This window comes from Hypanus sabinus, chromosome X1 (assembly GCF_030144855.1).
Source record: "Hypanus sabinus isolate sHypSab1 chromosome X1, sHypSab1.hap1, whole genome shotgun sequence".
NCBI lineage: Eukaryota > Metazoa > Chordata > Chondrichthyes > Myliobatiformes > Dasyatidae > Hypanus > Hypanus sabinus.
The window spans coordinates 15,473,960-15,496,522 of record NC_082738.1 but is presented as its reverse complement, the minus strand read 5'-3'; the positions used below and the strand labels follow the sequence as shown (position 1 = coordinate 15,496,522).

General features: G+C 41.1%; 1 protein-coding gene across 2 annotated transcripts in view; it reads right to left on the bottom strand.

Annotated features, from left to right (window-relative positions):
• LOC132384619 (leucine-rich repeat flightless-interacting protein 1-like) overlaps positions 1–20,376 on the bottom strand; it is a 40,087-nt gene extending 19,711 nt beyond the window's left edge. The window contains exon 1 of one of the 2 annotated variants that reach the window (XM_059955891.1): positions 17,104–20,376. In XM_059955891.1, coding sequence (XP_059811874.1) covers positions 17,104–17,187 — 84 coding nt within the window. In that variant the 5' untranslated portion in view covers positions 17,188–20,376. Of the gene's footprint in view, positions 1–7,534; positions 10,024–17,103 lie in introns of those variants that run through there. The other variant, XM_059955892.1, reaches the window with a different exon arrangement.
• Between the last annotated feature and the right edge of the window lie 2,187 nt (positions 20,377–22,563).

Below are 22,563 nucleotides of genomic sequence, written 5' to 3'. Positions count from 1 at the left end.
ATGTATTTTCAAAACACTAGATGTACAACATGAAAAATGGCACTTGGCCATGCACTGCTTTCTACTGTCCGCACAGGATTAAAGCCATGGATCAGTTATGGTTGATGCCGACATTTAGGTCCGCACTATTCCTCTCTAAATGCACACCATTCGACAGTTTGATTGCTTTCTTACTTCTCTCGATTGTTTACCCTCCAAAAACAAACCTATCCACCCCCCCCCCAATGAGATTGCTAAACTTTACTTGCTCTGCAGTATACACAGATTAGTCAATGCAGTAACAAGAAATCTGAATTTGTCACATTTTTGATGTGCAGCCAAGGCTTCCTTCCAATTTTGAGCATGTTTATAAAGCACATGGGTCAGGGACAAAGTCCAAAACCAGTACTGGTTTTACAAACTTCCCCAAAAGGCTTTAAAACTTCCCAGAAGTCATGCAGTTCATTTATTTATTCCTTATTCTTTCAAATCTATCTTCAAAAATAACAAATGAAGACAGCATACAATGTCTCTTTGAAATGATGAATGCCAGATCATTCTGAACTCATTACATTGAGAAAGTTAGTGCTAAGCAGTTGGACACATTTACACAAAGGTGGTGTAAGAAATGTTCCTTCTAGTGGGTGCTGGCTGCCTCTCTTTCCTGGATGAGTTTATCCTCATTCTTGGCTGGCAGTGGGATGCTGGGGCTACAATGAGTTACAGAGCACAGTCATGCTTGTCAGCATGTTGCTGAGCCTCCTTCAACCTCTCCATCTAACACCACCCCTCCTATACAATTCTGAAACCCAGACCTACCACAGTAGGCACCTCCACAGACACCAACAGTCTCCGCTAAACTTTTCACATTCACTGGGAAGGACAAGGGAATCTATGTCAGTTTGCCATCCCAGGGCAAGGTCCTCAGCATGGAGGTCCTGTTCACACACAGTTAGTTGCATAGGGCAGGCCACATCATTTGTATGATACTAGATTTCAGTAACAGGAGATTACAAGGAAGGCAGAGGAAAAGATGCAAATAATGCTCAATGCAACATTTCCAATGAGTCCTGGAAATCCCTGGCTAGGAACTGCTCAAAGTGGGGAGGTGTGTTTGGGCTGGCATTGAGAACCGAGAAACTGTGCACCAGCAGCACACAGAAGTTCAAAGTAAATTTATTATCAAAGTATGTACATGTCTTCATATATTACCTTGAGATTCATTTATAGGAAAATAAAGAAATACAATAGAATTTATGAAAAACTGTACATAGAGTCTAACAAACAACTGAATTGCAAAAGACGACAAATAATTTGGAGAACATGAGCTGTAGAGTCTTTGAAAGTGAGACCATATTTTGAGGAATCAGTTCAGCATTGTGGTGAGTGAAGTTATCCATGCTGGTTCGGGAGCCCAACGGTTGTAGGGTAATAACTGTTTCTGAGCCTGGTGGTGTGGGACCTAAGGCTCCTGTACCTCCTTCCTGATGGTAGAAACAAGAAGAGAGCATAGCCTGGATAGTGGGAGTCCTTGATGACTGATGCTACTTTATTGTGGCAGTGCTCTTTGTAAGCCCTTTGTAAGGTGTGCACCACCTGACAAACTGGCCACCCTTCCATCTCACTACCCACCACTTGTCCCATCTGTAGAAGAGTCTACAGCTCCCACAGTAACCTCAGTCACCCCAGAACTGGAGCCGAAGCAAGCCACCATCTATCCCAAAGGACTGCCAAGAACTATTCCTTTTAGAGGTGGGAACAAAGTGAGGTGGTGGGGTAAGAACAACATCACAAATCTCCAACAGCTCATGACCGAGAAGTGCAGCAACCTTTGGGTCATAATGTTACGCCAAACAAATTAAACACCCAACTAAACTAATCCCTTCTGCCTATACAATATCCATTTCTCTGCACATTCATATACCTATCTAAGAGCCTCTTAAACACATGTCATTGAAGAGGGTCTTAGATAGCAACACAGGCAGCACATTTCAGTTATCCCCTATTCTGTGTAAAAACATTTAAATTTTCCCCTTTCATCTTACCATAAATGTATGAGTAGCAGGTTTTGGTTTGGTTCGTCCATGCACATTCTTTTGCAACTGTGCACTTTTGTTGTAATTTTAGGGGGAGCACACACACTTGTGATGCTAGAAAGTTTGAGAACCTTATAGAATTCTCTCTATTTCTGCATGAACATGACCTAAAATATGATCAGATCTTCAAACAAGTCTCAGAACTAAATAAAGAAAACCTTAATAAATAACAAAAAATATACTGGTTCATTTATTTATTGAGAAAAATTATCCAATATTACGTGTGTTTGTTGTAAAAAGTTTGTGAACCTTTGCTTTCAGTAACTGGTGTGACCCCTTTGTACAGCAATAACTTCAACCAAATGTTTCCAGTAACTGTTGATCAGTCCTGCACATTGGTTTGGAGGAATTTTAGGCCATTCCTCCTTACAAAGTTGCTTCCATGCATGAACTGCTTGCCTCAGTTCCTTCCATAACATTCCTATAGGATTAAGGTCAGGAATTTAACTCGGCCATTCCAAACTTAAACCATTCTGTTGTTGATTTACTCTTGTCTTTGGGATCATTGTATTGTTGCATTATCCAACTTATATTAAGCTTCAGGTGATGGACTGCTACCCTAACATTCTCCTGTAAGTGTCTTGATACAATTTTGAATTCATTGTTCCCTCAATGATTGCAAGCTGTCCAGGCCCTGAGGCAGCAAAGCAGCCCCAAACCATGATGCTCCTTCCACTATGCTCTTCACAGTTGGGATGAGGTGTTGGTGTTGGTGTACAGTGCCCTTTTCCCTCCAAACATAGCAGTGTGCATTTCTGCCAAAAGGTTCAACTTTTGTTTCATCTGTCCACAGAACATTGTCCCAGAAATGTTATAGAACATCCAGGTGGCCTTCTGCAAACTTGAGATGTGCAGCCATATTTTTTTTTGGAGAGAATTTGTTTCCTCTGTGGTGTCCTTCCATGAACACCTTTCTTGTCCAGTGTTTTTCTTATGGTGGACATTTGAACAGAAACCTTAGCAAGTTCTAGAGATTTCTGCAGGTCTTTTGCCGTTACCCTTGGGTTCTTTTTGACCTCCTTCAGCATTGCACGTTGTGCTCTTGGTGTGATCTTTGCAGGACGCCCACTCCTAGAGAGAGTAGCAACAGTACTGAGTTTCCTCCATTTGTAGACAATTTCTCTTACTGTGGACTGATGAACTCTCAGGTCTTTAGAAATGCTTTTGTAGCCTTTTCCAGCTTCATGCATCTCTACAATTCTTCTAAAGTCCTCTGAAAGTTATTTTGATTGAGACATGGAGCACATAAACAGATCTTTCTTGAGAAGGGCAGGGTCTGTTAGTAACCTGACTGTGTGTCTTTTTTCTAGGGCAGAGCACCTCTACAACCCACACATCCAATCTAAACTCATTGATCAGAACACCCAACTACAAATAGCTTTTGTAGAAGGCATTACCCCAAAGGTTCACATACTTTTCCCCAACAAATACAAGGAATATTGGATCATTTTTCTCAATAAACAAATGAAACAAGTATAATTTTTTTTGTGTTTTATATCTAGTTCTAGGAGTTGCGTGAAGATCTGATCATATTTTATGCAGAAATAGAGAAAATTCTTTAAGGTTTATAAACTTTCTAGCACCACTGTACATATATATACACACACACACATATATACACACTGAATACATAAATCATAAGTCTATGTGTGGGGTAGAAGACGAGACCAGCTTATGCTAGATCATACTCCTTGCAGTTGCCTCCCATGTCAAAAGTCACCATCAAGTGGTGCAAAGAACTGCTACTTAAGCAAAATGCTCAGGAAGATTGGCTTGTGAAATATGGAAGGAGGTCAACTAGCTGTAATTTTTCTATACTCAACCATTCTATCCAATTCACTGGTTACTGAGTTTTACAATTAGTGCTTAGATTTAAACATTGATATAATGTATAAGGAGGCCATTTGGTCTGTCAATTGTGTTCATGCTTTGAATGAGATGCTCAGTCCCTTCTTCCTGTTCTTTCCCCACAGCCTTGTAAATGTTTCTCTTTCAACTGTTTACCCATTATCAACAACTTCATATCATTATCAACAACCTCAACACAGTGAAATTGTCCTAAAGTATTCAGGGACCAAACATATTCTGACATCAAGCCGTGGAAGGGTAGAGAAACAGGAGGGTTTAAGGAGGGTGCTTAGGATCTTAGCAGCTGGAAGCACGGTTGGCAAGGCAGAGCATTATGCTTGTAGGCAGCATGCTTGTGTAGCATTTAGCGTAATGCTTTACAGTGCCAGCAATCATGATTCAATTCCAGCTGCTGTATGCAAGAAGTTTGTACGTTCTCTCCATGACCATGTGGGTTTCCTCTGCATCCCAAAGTAGTACATCTAAAGGTTAGTAAGTTGTGAGCATGCTATGTTGGCACTGGAAGTGTGGCAACTCTTGCGGACTGCCCCCAGCGCATCCTTGGACTGCATTGGTCATTAATACAAACATTACATTTTGCTGTATGTTTCAATGTACATACATGTGATAAATAAAGCTTGAGCAGGAGGCCAGAACTGAAGGAGCAGAGAGATCTCCGAGGTTGGCAGGGATGGAGGTAAAAAAGGATAAGACCACGGAAGGATTTGAAAGCAAGGATGAAATTTTAAAAACCAGCAGCGACGTGGGTCATTGTGCACAGAAGTATTGGACGAGTGGAATGACATGCAAGTTAGGATATGGGCAGCATAGTTTCGATAGACGCAAGTGACTGTAGATAGAGTTACCTGGAGGAACTTGGTGGATCAAGTAACATCTGTAGGGGGGCAAAGTAATTGCTGATGTTTTTGGTCAAGACCCTTTATCAGAACCAAGAATGGAGAGAAAAGATAGTTGGAGAAAAGAGAGGGAGTGGTGCAACAGGGGCCAAAGGTGATTGGTGGACCAAGGAGGTGAAACGGTGAAGAATGGCAAACTGATGAAGCCAGGTAGGAGAGGGGAAGGGCTGGAGTTGGGAGAAAGCAGGAAGATGACAGATGTAGGCAGATAAAAAGAGGAAGATGGAAGTATTTTAGTTGAGGAAATTTGATGTGTCAAAGACTTTAGCAAATTTATACAGGTGTACCGAGAAGAGCATTGTGACAGTTTGCAATGCTGTCTGGTGTGGAGGTGCTAATATAATTAGAATCAGGTTGAATATCACCAGCACGTCATGGAATTTGTTAACTTTGGAGCAGCGGTACAATGCAATACACAAGAGAAAAACCAAATGCAATTTATAGTAAGTATGTAATGTTATATATACATACATATACACACATACATATACATACATATTAATATATACACATACATACACACACACATATAAATATACACATACACACACACACACTTAAATAGTTAAACTAAATAAGTGGTGTAAAGACAGAAATAAAAAAGTAGTGAAGTAGTGTCCAAGGGTTCAAAGTCCATTTAGGAATTGAATGGCAGAGGGGAAGAAGCTGTTCCTGAATCGCTGAGTGTGTGCCTTTAGGCTCCTGTATCTCCTCCCTGACAGTAACAATGAGAACAGGGCAATGATAGATGCTGCCTTTTTGAGGCATCGCTCCTTGAAGATGTCCTGGATACTACAGAACATGGTACCCATGATGGAGCTGACTTAAGTTTACAACTCTGTGCACCTTACTCAGCTTACTGCAATCCTGTGCAGTAGCAGTCACCCCCCCCCCCCCCCCCAACAACTAAGACAATGATAACTATGATAACTAAGAAAGTGATACAGCCAGTTGGATTCCTCTCTAGAGTACTCTGGAATCCTCTGTAGAAATTTGCAAGCATCTTTGGTGACAGACCAAATCTCCTCAAACTCCTGATGAAATAAAAAAATCGAAAGAGACTTAAGAGGATTGTAATCTCAGCCAACTTCACTAAAAAGCTCCTAAATCATCACTGTCCCAAGAACAATAGCAGCTTCTCCAGTGTTATAACACAAGTCAAGCTCTACATTTGTGTTATCAGTGCAATGTATCTCAGTGACATCCTCTCCAAGCCCATGTTTTTCCTAATGTGTTCTGCCCTGAACTGAACACAATGTTCTAGGTGAATCTCTTCAACAATTTATACTAAAGTTTAAGCAGAACTTCCTTGTTTTTGTGATCTGTGCCTATAAATAAAGCCAGATAGTGTATAGTGTATTTTTAAAACAAAATCCACTTTTAAACATGTCCTACCACCTTTAATGAAGTGGAAAAACACTTCCAGGTCTCCATTTAAGATTGTACTGTGCAAATAACAAATGATCTATTTTTAACCCGGGTGGCTCCAGTTTCCTCCTTCATCTCAAAGATGTGCAAGTCAGTAGGTGACAGAACACTCCACTTGCCTGGATATCTGCATCTCTGATGATATTCTGACACTTGGGTCAAAGTCTGAAGGTTGAAGACTGAATTTGGCAAGTCCGGATGTCAAGGCCCCTGGGCCGGTGTGTCCATAAGTCAGAGGCATGATGCCTTTGAATCTGGGCCTTGGAGTGGAGTCCTGGAGGTGAAAATGTCTTGGGGTTGGAGGCCTGTCTTTCGGTGAGAGTAGGTGCAAGGGAGTAAAGAGGCTTGTTTTGTTATCATTTTGTGTTGTTGCTGTTTGTGTTGTTCTGCTGAACACTGTGGCCATACTACATTTGCACCGGAATATGTGCCAACACTTGCGGGCTGCCTCAGCACATCCTTCGATTTCATTGGTTGTTAACAAAAATGATGCATTTCACTGTATATTTCAATGTACGTGTGATAAATAAGTTAATTTGAATTAAATCGACACAATCCAGGTCTTGACTGGCAATCCACACTTTCATCATCTCAATCACCACGGTGGAAGGGTACAGTATACACCATCAACACTCGGCTAACGGTTCCTCCATGGGAGGAGTTAGGAGCACCAAGGTTCTGGGAGTGCACATAACAGACAATCTCAACTGGTCCCTCAACATCACCTCTTTAGTCAAGAAAGCACATCGCCACCCACCCCCCCAAACCAATTTTTACAGGAGCACCATCGAGTGTCCTGATCAGCTTCATCACCGTCTGGTACAGGAATTACAATGCATCTGACCACAAGATCCTACAAAAGATTGTGGAGATTGCTGAGAGGAACATCAGGGTCTCCCTTCCATCCAGATTTTTTAAAATCAGGAGAACTGCATACGCTAGGCCCTTAGCATGGGCAAGGATCCATCCTATCTCTTTGATCCCCTACATGAGGCAGGAAGTACTAAAGCATTAGGACAAGAATTGTTAGGATGGGAAACAGCTTATTTCCCCAAGCCATGAGACTACTGAAATTCCTGCCACCACCCAGGTCTAATCACACATGAAGTGCCAGTAGTGTTACACTGTTTACTTTGTTAAACTTGTGTCATAATGCACCTTATGCTAAATGTCAATTTTCTAGAATACATTGTAGCATTTGTTAATTTATTTGTGGCAATATTACTTTACATGTTATGTGTGAGTTACTTGAACTATGTTGTGCACCTTGGTCCGGAAGAACGTTGTTTCAGATTTTCACTCAAATGAGTGTTTGTCATTCAACTGCATGCAATAAACTTGAACTTGAACACTCTACAACGGGTCACAGCCTTGATGCAGGGTTTCAACACGAAACATCAACACAGATGCTGCTTGATCCTCCAGCAGATTGGTTGTTGCTCCAGATTTCAGTAACTGCAGTCTCCTGTTTCTAAAACATATGACCTTTTCCACCTTGAAAAAAAAAGGAGAGCAGCAGGTGCCTGGTAACCTCTAACTGCAGGATCATCTTCAAATCACACTCCATCCTAACTTCAAAAAATAATGCTATAAACATTCATTGTTTCCAGGTTTAAAATTCTGCATTTCCAGCAACACACAAACATCATTCAAGGCCAATAAACTTCAGCCACATTAGTGACACCCACATTCAGTAAAGGAAAGGAACAAACCAGAAGAAATAATAAGCATAATGAAGATGTCAATAGCAGATTAAATTAACCTTCATAACTTTGTCACAGCGCATTTATGATACCAGGCCTCATAACTCCAACTCAAAATTTTACACCCAATAGCAGCACTATTTGTTCTCACCAGCTGTTTTCAAAAAGATGTCCTGCTGCCTCAAAAGTCCTACTCGTCAGGTTCAAAACTGGACACTCGAGGCCTGTCCATTCACAAAACAACCCAATGAACAAATACAATTAAGCACGGGGACCAAATCACAAAATACACACCTTAATGGGGTGGAATTCTGCAAAGATACTTTGCATGTCATAAATATATGAAGGGTTGTATGTTGAAATATTTGCATTCATACAGCTCTTGCAAATATTCCAAGCTGCTTCACAGAGGCTTAATTAAACAAACAAAAAAATGTCTCTCTCAAATTTAAAGGTGCATTTTGTCAAACTTAAAAATAAAAACCTTCAAACATAGAACAGTACAGGTCCAACAACCCATGGGGGAAGGAGTTCCAGGAATTTGACCCAGTGATGATGAAGGATCATAGATCTTTACAAATTAAAACAGAGGACTGTTTGGGGAAGGAAGAGATCCTGTGGGTGGTGGTGTCCTCACATTCCTACTGCACTTCTTAGGGATAGAGATCCTCGGTTTGGGAGGTGCTGTCACAATTGCCCGTTTGAGTAACTGCAATGCTTCGGTTTGGGAGGCCATACTAAGAGTGCCCCCCCCCCCACCAGTCGTTCAGGTTTGGGGGTTCAACTCAGGGCCAATGTCCCTGACTGGTCAAAAAACAATTCTTGCAGAAACAGCAATGAAGAATCCTTTCATACAGACAAATGGAGGACCTTCATTGCTGCCAAAAAATGGCAGCAGCATAATAGACATTTAATAAGACCAATTAATCTACTAACCCATGTCTTTGGGAGATGAGAGGAAACCCAAGCACCCAGAGGAAACCCATGCAGTCATGGAGAAAACGTACAAACTCCTTAGAGACTTTGGCAGAATTAAACTCTGGTCACTGGAACTGTAATAAGGTTACACTGCAACGTTATTGTGTCATGCACAAACATTACTTGCCAGATGTCCCCCTTATATGTTGGTTCAGTCTTGCTGCACATAGAATTGGGCTTCACTGACTCAGAAGCTGTGAATGGGTCTGAATGTTATTCTATGATCAGTGAACATCATGTGATGGAAAGAAGGTCACAGATAAAACAGCTTAAAATGGTTGGTCCAAGGACACTGCCCTGAGGAACTCCTGCAGTTAGGTCTAGGGACTAATATAATTGACTTTTGTGTGAAGTATTTCTCCAACCATTGGAATCTTTTCTCCTTTATACCCATTGATTTCAGTTTTACCAGGGCTCCTTGACGCTACATTCAGTCAAATCCTGTCTCAAGGTTAAGGGCAATCATTCTCACCTCTGAAATTATGCTCTTTGGTCTAAGTTTGGACCAGGTCTGGAGCAAAGTAGCACTGGCACAGATATGCAGTTCACTGGCATTAGATGCTGCTTGATAAAGCTACCAGTGACGTCGACCATCATGCGAATGATGAAGAGTAGACTGATTAGGCAGAGATTAGCTAGATTAAATTGGTAGAACACAAGAGGAGCAGCAACTCATCAGCCAAGGGATGTGGTAGTCAAGAAGTAAGAGGTTCAGGATTCGCACCACCAGGTTCAAGAAGAGCACAACCATCAGGCTCCTGAACAAAAGTAGTTAACTATATTCACTTGCCCATTCATTGAGATGTTCCCACAACCAATGATCTCACTTTAAGGACTATTTTGTTATTTCATGTTCTTGTTATTTATTGCTATTTATTTATATTTACATTTGCACAGTTTGCTGTCTTCTACACTCTGGTTGATCTTTCATTGATCCTGTTATAGTTACTAGTCTATAGATTTGCTGAGTATGCCTGCAGGAAAAAGAATCTCAGGGTTATATGTGGTGACATATGTACGTTGATAATAAAATTAACTTTGAACTTTGAAGTTTGCTTGCTTGTGTTTGAACAGGCCCTTTGGCACACAATGTTGTGCTGAACCAGCTAAAACGCAAATCAAAAACACCAAACGCTAATCCCTCCTACCTACACAACGTCCATATCCTTCCACCTTCCTCATATTCATGTGCCTATCTAAACATCTCTTAAAAGCCTCAATGTATTTGCCTCTAACACCGTACCAGGCAGCACATTCCAGGCACCCACCATTCTGAGTAAAACAAACTTACCCCTCACATTCCCCTTTGAACCTACCCCCTCTCACTTTCAATGCATGCCCTCTGGTATTAGACATTTCAACCCTAGGAAACAGATACTCTCTGTCCATTCCATCTATGCCTCTCATAATCTTGTAAACCTCTATCAGATCTCCCCTCAGGCTCTGGTGTTCCAGAGAAAACAACCCAAGTTTATCCAGGCTCTCATGATAGCACATGCCCATTAGCCAGGCAGCATCCCATTTACACCTCTTCTGCACCCTCTCCATAGCCTCGACATCCTTCCTATAGTGGGGTGACCAGAATTGTATGCAATACTCCAGATGTGGCCTAACCAGAGTTTTAAAAAGTTGCAACATAACTTCCTGACTTTTGAACTCAATGCCTTGACTAATAAAAGCAAGCATCCATAAGCCTTGTTAATCACCTTATTGACTTGCGTAACCACTTTCAAGGAGCTATGAACTTGGATCCCAGGATCCTGCTGCTTAGCAACACTGTTAAGGATCTTGTCTTTGACAGTGCACTTTCTCCTTGCATTTGCCCTGCCAAGGTGCAACACCTCACATTTATCTGGGTTAAACTCCATCTGCCATTTCTCTGCTCATATCTGCAACTGATCTATATCCTGCTGTATTCTTTGCCCGTCTTCTACACCATCCACAACTCCAACAATCTTTGTATCTCATCAACTAATTTACTAACCCACCCATCTACATTTTCATCCAGGTCATTTATATACACCACAAACAGCAGAGATCCCAGCACAGATCCCCAAGGCACACCACTAAGTACAGTCCTCCAGCTCAAAAAAGTCCTTTCAAACACTATCCTCTGGCTTCCATGTGCAAGCCAGTTCTGAATCCAAACAGCCAATTCGCCATAGACCCCATGCTTCTTAATATTCTGGATTAGCCTCCTATGAGGGACTTTGTCAAACGCCTAAAATCCAGGTAGACAATATCCACTGTCCTACCCTCATCAATCCCTTCATTACTTTGTCAAAAACTCAATCAAGTTGGTAAGACACGAACTGCCCCACACAAAGCCATGCTGGCTCTCCCTAATTAGGCCATGGGTTTCCAATCTCAAAGAATTTTCTCCAGCAATTTTCCTATAACTGACAAGAGACTCACTGCTCTTGTCTCCAAGATTTTCCTTTATTCCTTCCTTAAATATAGGTTTCCCCTGCTATCTGAAGGTAGAGCGTTCCTATGAGACCATTCGTAAGCCGAAATGTCATAGAGTGAAGAAACAATTACCATTAATTTATACGGGATTATTTTTTTGAGCGTTCCCAGACCCAAAAAATAACCTACCAAGTCATACCAAATAGCACATAAAACCTAAAATAACACGAACATATAGTAAAAGCAGGAATGTTATGATAAATATACAGCCTATATAAAGTAGAAATGTTGTATGTATGGTGTAGTTTCACTTATCAAACTCGGGAAGACAGTGAGCCAAAATCGATTTGGAGGAGAAAAAAAACGGCACGTACACACATGCGCAAATAACTGCCCGCAAAAGGCTTCACGGTCATGGTAGTCTTTCTCGGGGTAAACAAACGTATAAAGCGGGCTTCTTTTTTCCGCAAAAGCGAAAATCCTCTTTGGTTAGCAAAAATAGGTACCAATGTAGGTCTTTAGTAACAACGAGTTGTCAAAAAGCGAACGTTCGAAAAACGGGGGCCACCTGTAGAGGTACAACATCACCCAATTGCCAGTGCTCCAGGGCCTCGCCTATGGCTCAAGAGGACACTAAGCTACTAGTCAAGGGCCCAGCACTCTCATCTCTGCCTCCTTCATATGCCCTGTTTGATCCTAATTTCTGAGGCTTTACATACTTTTCCTTATTCTTCTTGACTAATTTCATCACCTCTCTGGACATCCAAGGTTCTCTTATCTTTCCATCCTTCCTTCTAACAGGACCATACCTTTCCTGTACTCTGTGGAATTGATCTTTAAGCACACTCCACGTCTGACGTAGACTCGCCAGAAAGGTGTTCCAAATTAACTCTTCTTAGTTCCTGCCCAATGCCCTTGTAATTTGCTCTACTCCAATTTAAATCTCTCCCAGAAGGCACATACCTAAGGCACATAGCAATCTTGAAAGTTAAGTTGTGGTCACTGTTCCCTAACTGTTTACCCACCAAAAGGCTTATTACCCAGCACCAGGTCCAGTACTGCTCCTCATCTCATTGGATCGTCCACATATTGATTTAAGAAACCACCTGGACACACTTGACAAAAGAGGGTCCCAGTCACAAGATCACAGTTGACTTAGTTTACCCATCTAACTTCAGCACAAAACAAGGATTAAAAATTGAGTCCTCCCTGATGGATTTTGCCCAATACCACAATATGATACATTGACTTAGAAGCCTCAATGCCCTAAATGGAAGTCACAGCATCTGTGAACTCTCTTGGCTTCTTCTGGTACAAAGAAAACTCAATTCCCTCACCTCTTATTTTACTTCCTTGCAATTTAGTGCAAAGAAAATGATTCATTCTTTGGTTACATTAAATAGTTAAGGTTGATGCTTTGATAAGGGCAAATTACAAACTGAATTCAAATTTCATATCCTTGCTAAATATGGCACTTTCACCTGTGTGGAAGTTACACCCTTTCTTGCAGATTCATCCAAAATCTTAAAGAACTGACACAGGCAATCTGCGCTGTGTTGACTTGTTGCAGCTTGCTGGCTTCCAAACAGTAAGCATGCTGGTCCTGACACACCTAAAAGATTTGGGAAGTGTGCTGTTGTAAGCTACTGGGCAGGGTTACACCTGGGTTTTCACACTGCCAGGAGGTAGATTTAGATTTTTGTGCTGCACACGTCATGTGCCATTTCCATTGCTCTGGAATGTAACAGCTAACAATCAAGATATGGGCCACGTTCCACCTTGCTACTTTTATCGTACTCGAGCAATAATGTTGCAATATTCAACAATCCTTTCCTTTATACTTCCTCTTCAACATTTGTCCTCCCCCTTTTCTCTGTCTGATTCATCAATACACTCATTCAACTACAATTTTCAGTTCTAGAAGGAAATAGACAGGTGACATTTCAGGAGTACCAACAGAATTGTCAGACTTTGAAATGTTTATAGTGGGTGTGGATTTATACTGAGTTATGATCTCACTTATATCATCTGGACCTGGTACCAGAGAAGGCAAAGCATGCCCACATAAGGAGAAAATGAAGAGCCACAAGAAACATTTTTTTAAAAAGTGAACAAGACAGGCACTGGCAGAGATTCTTATCCACATGTTGCAAATACTTGGCGTCGCAGCCTCCGGGGAACCATGAATTGTTCCACTCTTGTCATCAGTAGCAACAAAAACAATAGTGTTTCATGTTATATGCCTTCTATCCTTTATATTTCCTAATTAATTCTGGCCTCAAATTCTCTAGCACATTGGAAGCAGACCTGAAAATCCTTCACAATTGTTTATTTGCTTCGGAATGCTAAGCAGCTCTCAGATTCTACAGATAATTTAATCAAAGTGATTTTTTCCATGTTTTGAAGCAGCAATTCTGGCCCCTTTTCAGACACGGAAAAATCCAAACCCAAAAAGATTGCTTACCAACTTTTAAAGGACCTTTCCACTTGCAGGACTATTAAGAACGGCATTCAAAGCAGCAGCATTTTACTGTCACTGCTTCCTAGAGGATTACAATTCATTAAGGAAATATTTGCACGACATCAATGTTCTCGCTTCCTGGAGAATCTGTGATTGGTCACACGAGTTCAAGAATAATGTACTTGGAATAAAGTACTTGGAAATCACATGACCTCCAAGTTCTAAGTAAATTATCAGGCATGTTATGTAGGACTAGATATGGCCAAGTGAGCGGTGGCATCTTCTAGGTTATCAAGTGCACGCCCTCTTTCCTCAGTGTTTCACTGATAGGCCCGCGACACCTCCAGAGGGTTCAGCAGTGAGTGTGCTGTGCCATTCCATCATGGCAGATCCATGTTCCTCTCAACCCCATTCTCCTGCCTTCTCCCCGTAACCTTTCACACCCTGACTAATCAAGAACCTATCTACCTCCACCTGAAATACAAATAATGACCTTACCTCCACAGCCACCTGTGGCAATGAATTCCACAGATTCTCCACCCTCTGGCTAAAGAAATTCCATCTCATCTTGGTTCTGAATGGATGTCCCTCTATTCTGAGGCTGTGTCCTCTGGTCCTAGACTCCCCGACTATAGGAAACATCCTCTCCACATCCACTCTATCTCTGTCCTCTGGTCCTAGACTCCCCCACTATAGGAAACATCCTCTCCTCATCCACTCTATCTCTGTCCTCTGGTCCTAGACTCCCCGACTATAGGAAACATCCTCTCCACATCCACTCTATCCATGTCCTCTGGTCCTAGACACCCCGCACTATAGGAAACATCCTCTCCTCATCCACTGTATCTGTGTCCTCTGGTCCTAGACTCCCCGACTATAGGAAACATCCTCTCCACATCCACTCTATCTACACCTTTCGACATTCAATAGGTTTCAGTGAGATTACCCCCCCCCCCCATTCTTCTAAATTCCAATGAGTACAGGCCCAAAGCCATCAAGTGCTCTTTATATGATAACCCTTTCATTCCTGGAATCATTTTCATGAACCTCCTCTCAAATATCAACACATTTTTTTTAAAAAAGATAAGGGGCCCAAAACTGCTCACAATACTCTGTGAGGCCTCGCCAGTGCCTTATAAAGCCTCAGAATTACATCCTTGCTTTTATATTCTAGTCCTCTTGAAATGAATTCTAACATTGCATTTGCTTCAAAGGCTTCCATACTTCCTACCCAATAGCAGTCATGAGAAGAGAGCATGACCTGGATGGTGGGGGTCCTTTAAGATGGATGCTGCTTTCCTGCACCAGTGCTCCATGTAAATTTGCTCAATGATGGACTAGGCTGCATCCACCACTTTCTCTCCATTCCTGTGTATTGGTGTTTCCATACTAGGCTGTGATGCAACTTGTTTGGATACATCTATAGTAGTTTGTCAAAGATTTTGCTGACATGCTTGTTCACAAGTGAAACAAAATATTAAGTGATTTAACATTCCAGTGAAGTGCTGTATTGCATACCCTGAGGTTATGTTAAAATTATCTTTTGGTGCCTCCAAGCAATTTTTAATGACAAACAAAAATCAACTCCACTTTAGTCACCCCTTCCTATGTAAATAAAGCACATCCTCCACAATTTTCTCACTTGGGATGGATTTCATTTTTTAAAAAGGCTGAGGGAGGTGGGGGGGGGGGAGAAGAGAGAAACAACCAACTGATACAGCAAATGACAGCTCCTGGGGAAGTGTCAGGTACGAAGTTTCAGCAATTAATACTAACAGTTGCAGAGTCAGTGGAAAGGGTCATCAATTTAAGTTTGCTATTGAACTTAGGGAGAGGGATGGCAAATGTCTCCACTTAACATTGAACAATTTATTACAGGAAGTGGTTGAGATACATGAACTAAAATTGGATACAGAACAATGGTGAGAAATACGATTAATTTATGATTGTTCTTGGAAGAGAACACATGTAATTAATCAAATGATTTTGTGCTGTTAATTTACATTAAGGGCAAGGCAAGGATGTTACAATCGGCTTCTGGCCTTCCAAGCTGGAGAAGGATAAACTCAGGCATCCCTAGCTCAAGCTCCTAAATGCCATCCAAGTATGGATGTTGGGATAATGTCCATCAGAAAGATTTTGGCTTTGTCCCAATCCCTCCAGAATGGTGAAGAATCTACACAGTCTTCCCAGCAAGAGTCAATACATGCAAAAGATCATTAATGAGAAAGTCACACTGGGATAAACAGATACTTGTCACATGATTGGCTTTTACAGCTTAATACTGCCGTCATCACACCCCATACCTGTCGTCAGGTTGCTTATCCAAATCCTCCTACTAAACATTGCACACTTGTCACAAATTTTGTTGGTGACTAATTCCATCCTTTTCAGCCATGTGGCTGACACAGCCCTCTGGTAGTGAATTTCACAAATTCACCACCCTCCGAGTTTCTCCTCATCCCTGGCCCCGTATCCTGAGACTGTAGTCCCTTCTTCTAAGCATCCAACCCCGAGGGGAAATGTCCTCCCTACATCCATTCTGTTGGGCTATTCGGAATACAGTGAATTTCAATTAGATCCCCTTTAAACTCCGGTGAATGTAAGCCTGGTCAACCCATCCCTTCTCGTGTATCAGTCCCAACTTTCCAGGAACCTGCCTGGCGAAATTTGCTGCACTTTAGAGTAAATATTTTCTCGAGTAAGCCTGCTTGATGTCCAATTCTCCAGGTGTGGTTACACTACAGCTCTGTATAATTGCGTAACACAGTAAATTTTGCTCCTGTCATAACCTACAGCAACGAACATCTTTCACCTTAAATACAAAGTGCTGTTTCCTTTAGAAAGCACGATTAATTGAATTGAATTTCTATTCTGTGAATTTAGAAGATTAGGTGGGGTCCATGCAAGATTAAAGGGAGGAGGTTGTTGGGAGTGTCTGTAGTTCGACAAACGAGGGAAAAGGAAATTCCGACTGCAAACTCTTGATGTCGCATCACGCCTACAAAATCATTTCTAGCTGTATGTCTTGGGCTTCAATCATACCGTGGTATGTAACGCAGAATAATTCTGAAGTCAGAGGAAATCTGGTTCCTGTTTTGTATGATTCACCTCGGGTGACTTCACATTGGGGTACGGTATAATTGAGGGATATACATGGTAACCCACAGCCGATTTGACTAAAACACAATTTCGGACTTTACATGAAAACCAAAGTACAGTATCGCAAAATACAGCGTTGTTTAAAAAAAAGTACTTGAGAGGGAAGAAACGACATCTCCTACCTCTTTAATCATTATCATCACGTTTTCATCCTCCGACATTTCCCTGGACAGGATCCTTCTCCGAACATTCACCGGGGTCTCCATCACCACTTTTCAATTCATAAACGTGATTAAAGTTCCACTGGTCGAAAAACTTGCAGCAAGTCAGGGAGACAGCTCAATAAGTGCTCTTCAGTAAGGAGTTTTAACTTGGCTTCATTATCCTTCCCGATGTGCCACGGTCTCCCGCACGATCAACGAAAACAATTAACTTTAAAAATCTCCTGCGCGCAGCCAGTTCCTCGACTGGTATTTCCACCAGTCCCGCCTGGAATTAGAGAGACTCTTGGGTCCTAGCGCCTGCCTATTTACGCACAGGGGCGAGCAAATAATCAGCCGGTTCCAAACGCCAAAGTATTTCGTTGTTGTAAAATCTTCCATGAAACAAGTATCCAAATCAGTTCACGAAATATCTCAAAATGTTAATAGAGAGGAATGGGAGGGACGAGAAACTGACTGCAAAACTGCAGCTTCCTCCTCCCTCCAACAAAGTAGAACAGGTCAGTTTTCCCAACACACACGAGTCTTGACAGGCCTATTAGGTTGACGGTAGCACTCCAACAACTATCTTGAGAGACAATTATCAGAATTAAAAAGGTAAAAATCAATAAATTCATAAACATCAAATTATGCCCTGAAACCACGTTCGCGTCTCAGGAGAGTTTGCCATGGTCAAAAACACTTGGTTAACTTGGGAGCATAGAACCATATGTCATTCAGCCCGTCAAACTATGGCAATTAGATTATGGATCTACAGTTCAACTGCTTTTAGCAGTTTAGCCCCGCCTCCTGTCCCACTATCACTAAAGCATCCTTGACATATAAAGCTTACCATTTTGGGCAGGGACAGAAAGAAATTTCCACAACTCTTTACTTAAACACGAGATTCTATAGCTGCTGGAAATCTTGAGAAACACACACAAAAAAGACTGGAGGTACTCAGCAGGTCAGGCAGAATCCATCACAAGGAATAAACATTCAACGTTTCAGGCCAAAACCCTTCGTCAGGATTGGAAAAGAGGACAGAAGCCAGAATAAAGTGGTAGTGAGGACGGGGGGAGGGGGGTGAGAAAGGGAGATGGGAAGAGAAAGAATACAAGCTGGCAGGTTAATGGATAAGTGAAAGAGTTAAAGGGCATAAGTAGTAGTAATCTGATAGAAGAGTAGACCATGGAAGAAAGGGAGGCAGGAAGGGAACCCGTGGGCTGTGATGGGCAGGTGAGGAGAAATGGTGAGAGGGCAACCAAAATGGGGAATGTAAAAAAAGAGAAGGGGGAAGAGTGGTCTGAAACATCAACTGTTTCCACTCATCTATAGACGTTGACTTGCTGCGTTCTTCCACCATTTTGTTTGTGTTGATTATACCTTAGTTTCCTTCCTGAATTGTAAGATCTTGTTCCCTAAAATTTTGTGCCAGTGACAATCATGCCGATACCCAATGTATCAAATTCTGGGGAGTGGGGGGTATTTACAGCATTCAACTTTCATGCTCAACAGATCATAAGCATAATCCCCAAGGTGAGTGCTCCATGCCTGAAACTAAGTATTCCATACAAGCTCAATCTGGAGCTTTAGCCAACTAAAGCAAGATTTCCACCTCTTTCCTCAGCCCTCTAAACAAAAAAAGTCAATATTCCATTAGCCATCATGATTACATTTATACATATCTGGAAGCTTAAATAATTTGGCCATACATGAAAAAAAATTACTTTTTTGGTTCTAAAGACTGCAATATTTTGCAAGTATTTACTCTAGTTTGAAGATGATTACTTTATTCTTGGCCGTTATTAGAAATTTGAGCAAGTTTGGTATGCCCCCAAATCCCTAGAAAATTTCTATAGATGTACTATGGAGAGCATTCTGACTGACTGCATCACAGCCTGGTATGGAGGCTCCAGTGCACAGGATTGAAAGAGGCTGCAGAGTTTGTAGCCTCAAACAGTTCCATCGTGGGCACAATCTTCCCCATCAAGGACATCTTCAGAAGGTGGTGCCTCAAAAAAGTCAATACACATCACTAAGGACCTTCTCATCTGGGACGTGCATTTTTCTCCACACAACCATCAGGAAGATGGTAGAGGAGCATGAAGATCCACATTCAACAATTCAGAAAGTTTCTACCCCTTTGTCACCAGATTTCTGAACAGTCCATTAACATTACATTATTATTCCTGTTTTTTGCATTATTCTTGTAATTTATAGTAATTTCTTTACATTATACTGTTGCCACAAGACAACAAATTTTACACCCTTTAAGTCAGGATAATAAATCTTTATTGTGCTCGTTTCCCCTGCTTGATCTGTATCTCAGCACTTCATTTGATGTCACCTGCAAGCTCAATTTTATTCATTAAAAAGTGAAAAGTTGAAAGTGCAACTCTCCACTATTAGCAATTAGAGTAATTTTATACCCCACTCTCTCACCCACTCACAAATTTCCCAGCTAAGTCAGTGTTACATTCTGATCTCAATTTTGACTTAGTGCCTTGGAAAATTATTTTGCCCCTACAGCTATTTTCATATTTTACTGTCTCATTTTCTAAATTTAAAATATATTGAAGTAGGATTTTTGAGCTAATCTATAAAACATTGTGCATCATGTCAAATCAAAAGTAAAACTCCAAAGCCCGTCAACAACTTACTAAAGATTAAAACCCAAAAATTGGGACTCTGAAGTAGTATTTATCCACTTTGTAATTATGTACTATGCTAAATTTCCTCAGGTGCAATACTGTAACAAATTGAGTGAGTTGGTTAGGTTGGTAATATAGAAAATTGGAAGATCACCTACTTTCAATGAATTCATAAGAATAAATATCCCTGCCCACTGTAAGGTCTATCAGTATGGTAGATTTTCAACAGACCAAACCAAAATGAAGACCAAAGAACATTCAAGACAAGTCAGGGAAATGGTAACAGAGAATCTGGGGAAGGGTACAAGACCATCTCAAGGGTACTAAATATACCCCAATGCTCAGTGCAGCTTATTGTGGAAGAAGTAGGAAAAATATGATTTCCAAGGCCTTGCACATAAAGGGTATGTGGCAAGAGTGGCAAGGGAGAAGCCTTGGCTTAAAAAAAAATTTGCCCATAATGAATTTGCAAAGAAGATACTATAACAATGTGGAAAGTGGTCTTATAGAACCAGAGAACACTACAGCACAGTACAGGCCCTTCAGCCCTCCATGTTGTGTCCACCCATATAATCCTTTAAAAAAAAGTACTAAACCCACACTACCCCCTAACCCTCCATTTTTCTTTCATCCATGTGCCTGTCCAAGAGGCTCTTAAATACCCCTAATGTTTTAGCCTCCACCACCGTCCCTGGCAAGTCATTCCAGGCACTCACAACCCTCTGTGTAAAAAAAACTTACCCCTGATGTCTCCCCCAAACTTCCCTCCCTTAATTTTGTACATATGCCCTCTGGTGTTTGCTATTGGTACCCTGGGAAACAGGTACTGACTATCTATGCCTCTCAATCTTGTAGACCTCTGTCAAGTCCCCTCTCATTCTTCTACACTCCAAATTGGTCTTGTGGTCAGATGAGACTAAAGTGGAACTTGGTGGCTTGAACTCTAGGCAGTATATGTGGCAAAAATCTGGTCAGGATTGATGGGAAGACTAATGCTGCTCAATAGAAAGATCCTGGATAAAATCCTGCTAGCCTCTACCAGAAAGCTTAAACTGGGGAGGAATTTTATCTATCAGCTGGACAATGACCCAAAGCACACTGCCAGAACAATCAGAGTGAGTTCAAATGAAGAAAATTGATGTCCTTGACAAGCCCATTCACAGAACTGACCTCAAACCAATCAAACATCTCTGGCAAGACCCCAAGATTGCTGTCCACCACCATTCCCCAACTCGCCTGGCACAACTTGAACAATTTTGCAAGGAGGAATGGGCAAATCTTACTCCATCACAGTGTGCAAAGCCTATAGAGACTTATCCAAAAAGACTACTGGCTCTAATGGCTCCAAGAGATCGTTCAAATAAGTACTGAGCAAAAGGGGAATGAATAGTTTTGAACTGCTGCCATTTCAGTTTTTCATGCTTTATAATTTCCCATTTTTTTGTCTCCAGTGGAGGGGAAAAACACATAATTCACAAATAAAAATTCAGTTAAATTGATCAAAATCCCTGGTTGTAATACAAATGGCTGGGGGCCCCTAAATACTTATACAAGTCACTTGTTGACTATCAAATTATGACTTACCCTTAAAGCCAAGTGCTCACAATTTTTCACACATTACCCCAAAACAAAAAAGCCTATTTTCTCCCCCCCAACTTTTCTCTCAGTAGTAGTAACATCTAGTCTCACAGCACAAGTCCCTTTTGTTTTTTTCCCCCCAATCTTTCAAACTTGAGAGAATATCCTACTCCCTCAGTAAAGCCAGATGCATACAAAGTGTTTGGATGGCTTATGTAATAGCACCTATCCACCACATTGCTTCTGAACTTGTTTAGCAGATGATATGAAATGTGTAACAATAGTTCCTTGAGATGTTCCATTTCAGAATGCTTCCTAATTTTCCTTAATGTACCCATCACTGGTAGGGACTCAGAACAGGACAGAATTTTCATTCAAATTGGTGGCTGTTTCAGATACTGTAATTTGTAGTTCTCACTCTTGTTCCATACTTGAGAAAAATAGGTACAAATTTTCTCACCTGTTAGTCAGATGCACAAAATCTGGCACAAAGAGCATATACAGCTATAATGTTGAGCTATTGGTTATTTAATAGGTTAAAAAAAATGCCCTCTGATCAACAGGGTAACATTACTATTATGTTAATGCTTTAAAGGACAATTTTATACAGTATGTTTCATATCCTCCAAGCCATCTCAAAGCACTTCACGGCCAATGAGGTACCATTAAGTGCAGTAATTTTAATAGTTGAGGGGGTAGGGAGAAATGTCAGATTCAAGACTAATGTCATTGAAAGAACCAGTACCACACAGGATTGTAGAACTTTATTTTTGCAAATGGTCAAATACTGCAAATTTGCACCACATTTTACTGTAATTACACAATAGCCCCAGTGGGGGTCACCAACTCAACAGCCTTTGACTTTTATTTCAAGCAGCAAAATAAAAGTTTTTTGAAAAAAAAATCACTTGTAATTATAATCAGCACCTATGCACATTTCCCTTGCAGAAAGTAACATACTCCATTCTGGCTGAAACAGAGGGTTAAATATTTTGCAATATAATCTTCAAGCAACAATTGAGCAAACAACCAGAATTCATTAGTAATTGAATAAATGTTCTTTACCTTTCTTCTATTTTTCCCTGATTGGTATGTTTTTCAAATTTATGGCATTAACTTTGTGGGAGGGCTCTGTTCTCGAGGACAAGAAAATATCCCAGGACAGTATTATCGAAGAGATCATTTGAAAGAACAATCTGGGTGCTTAACT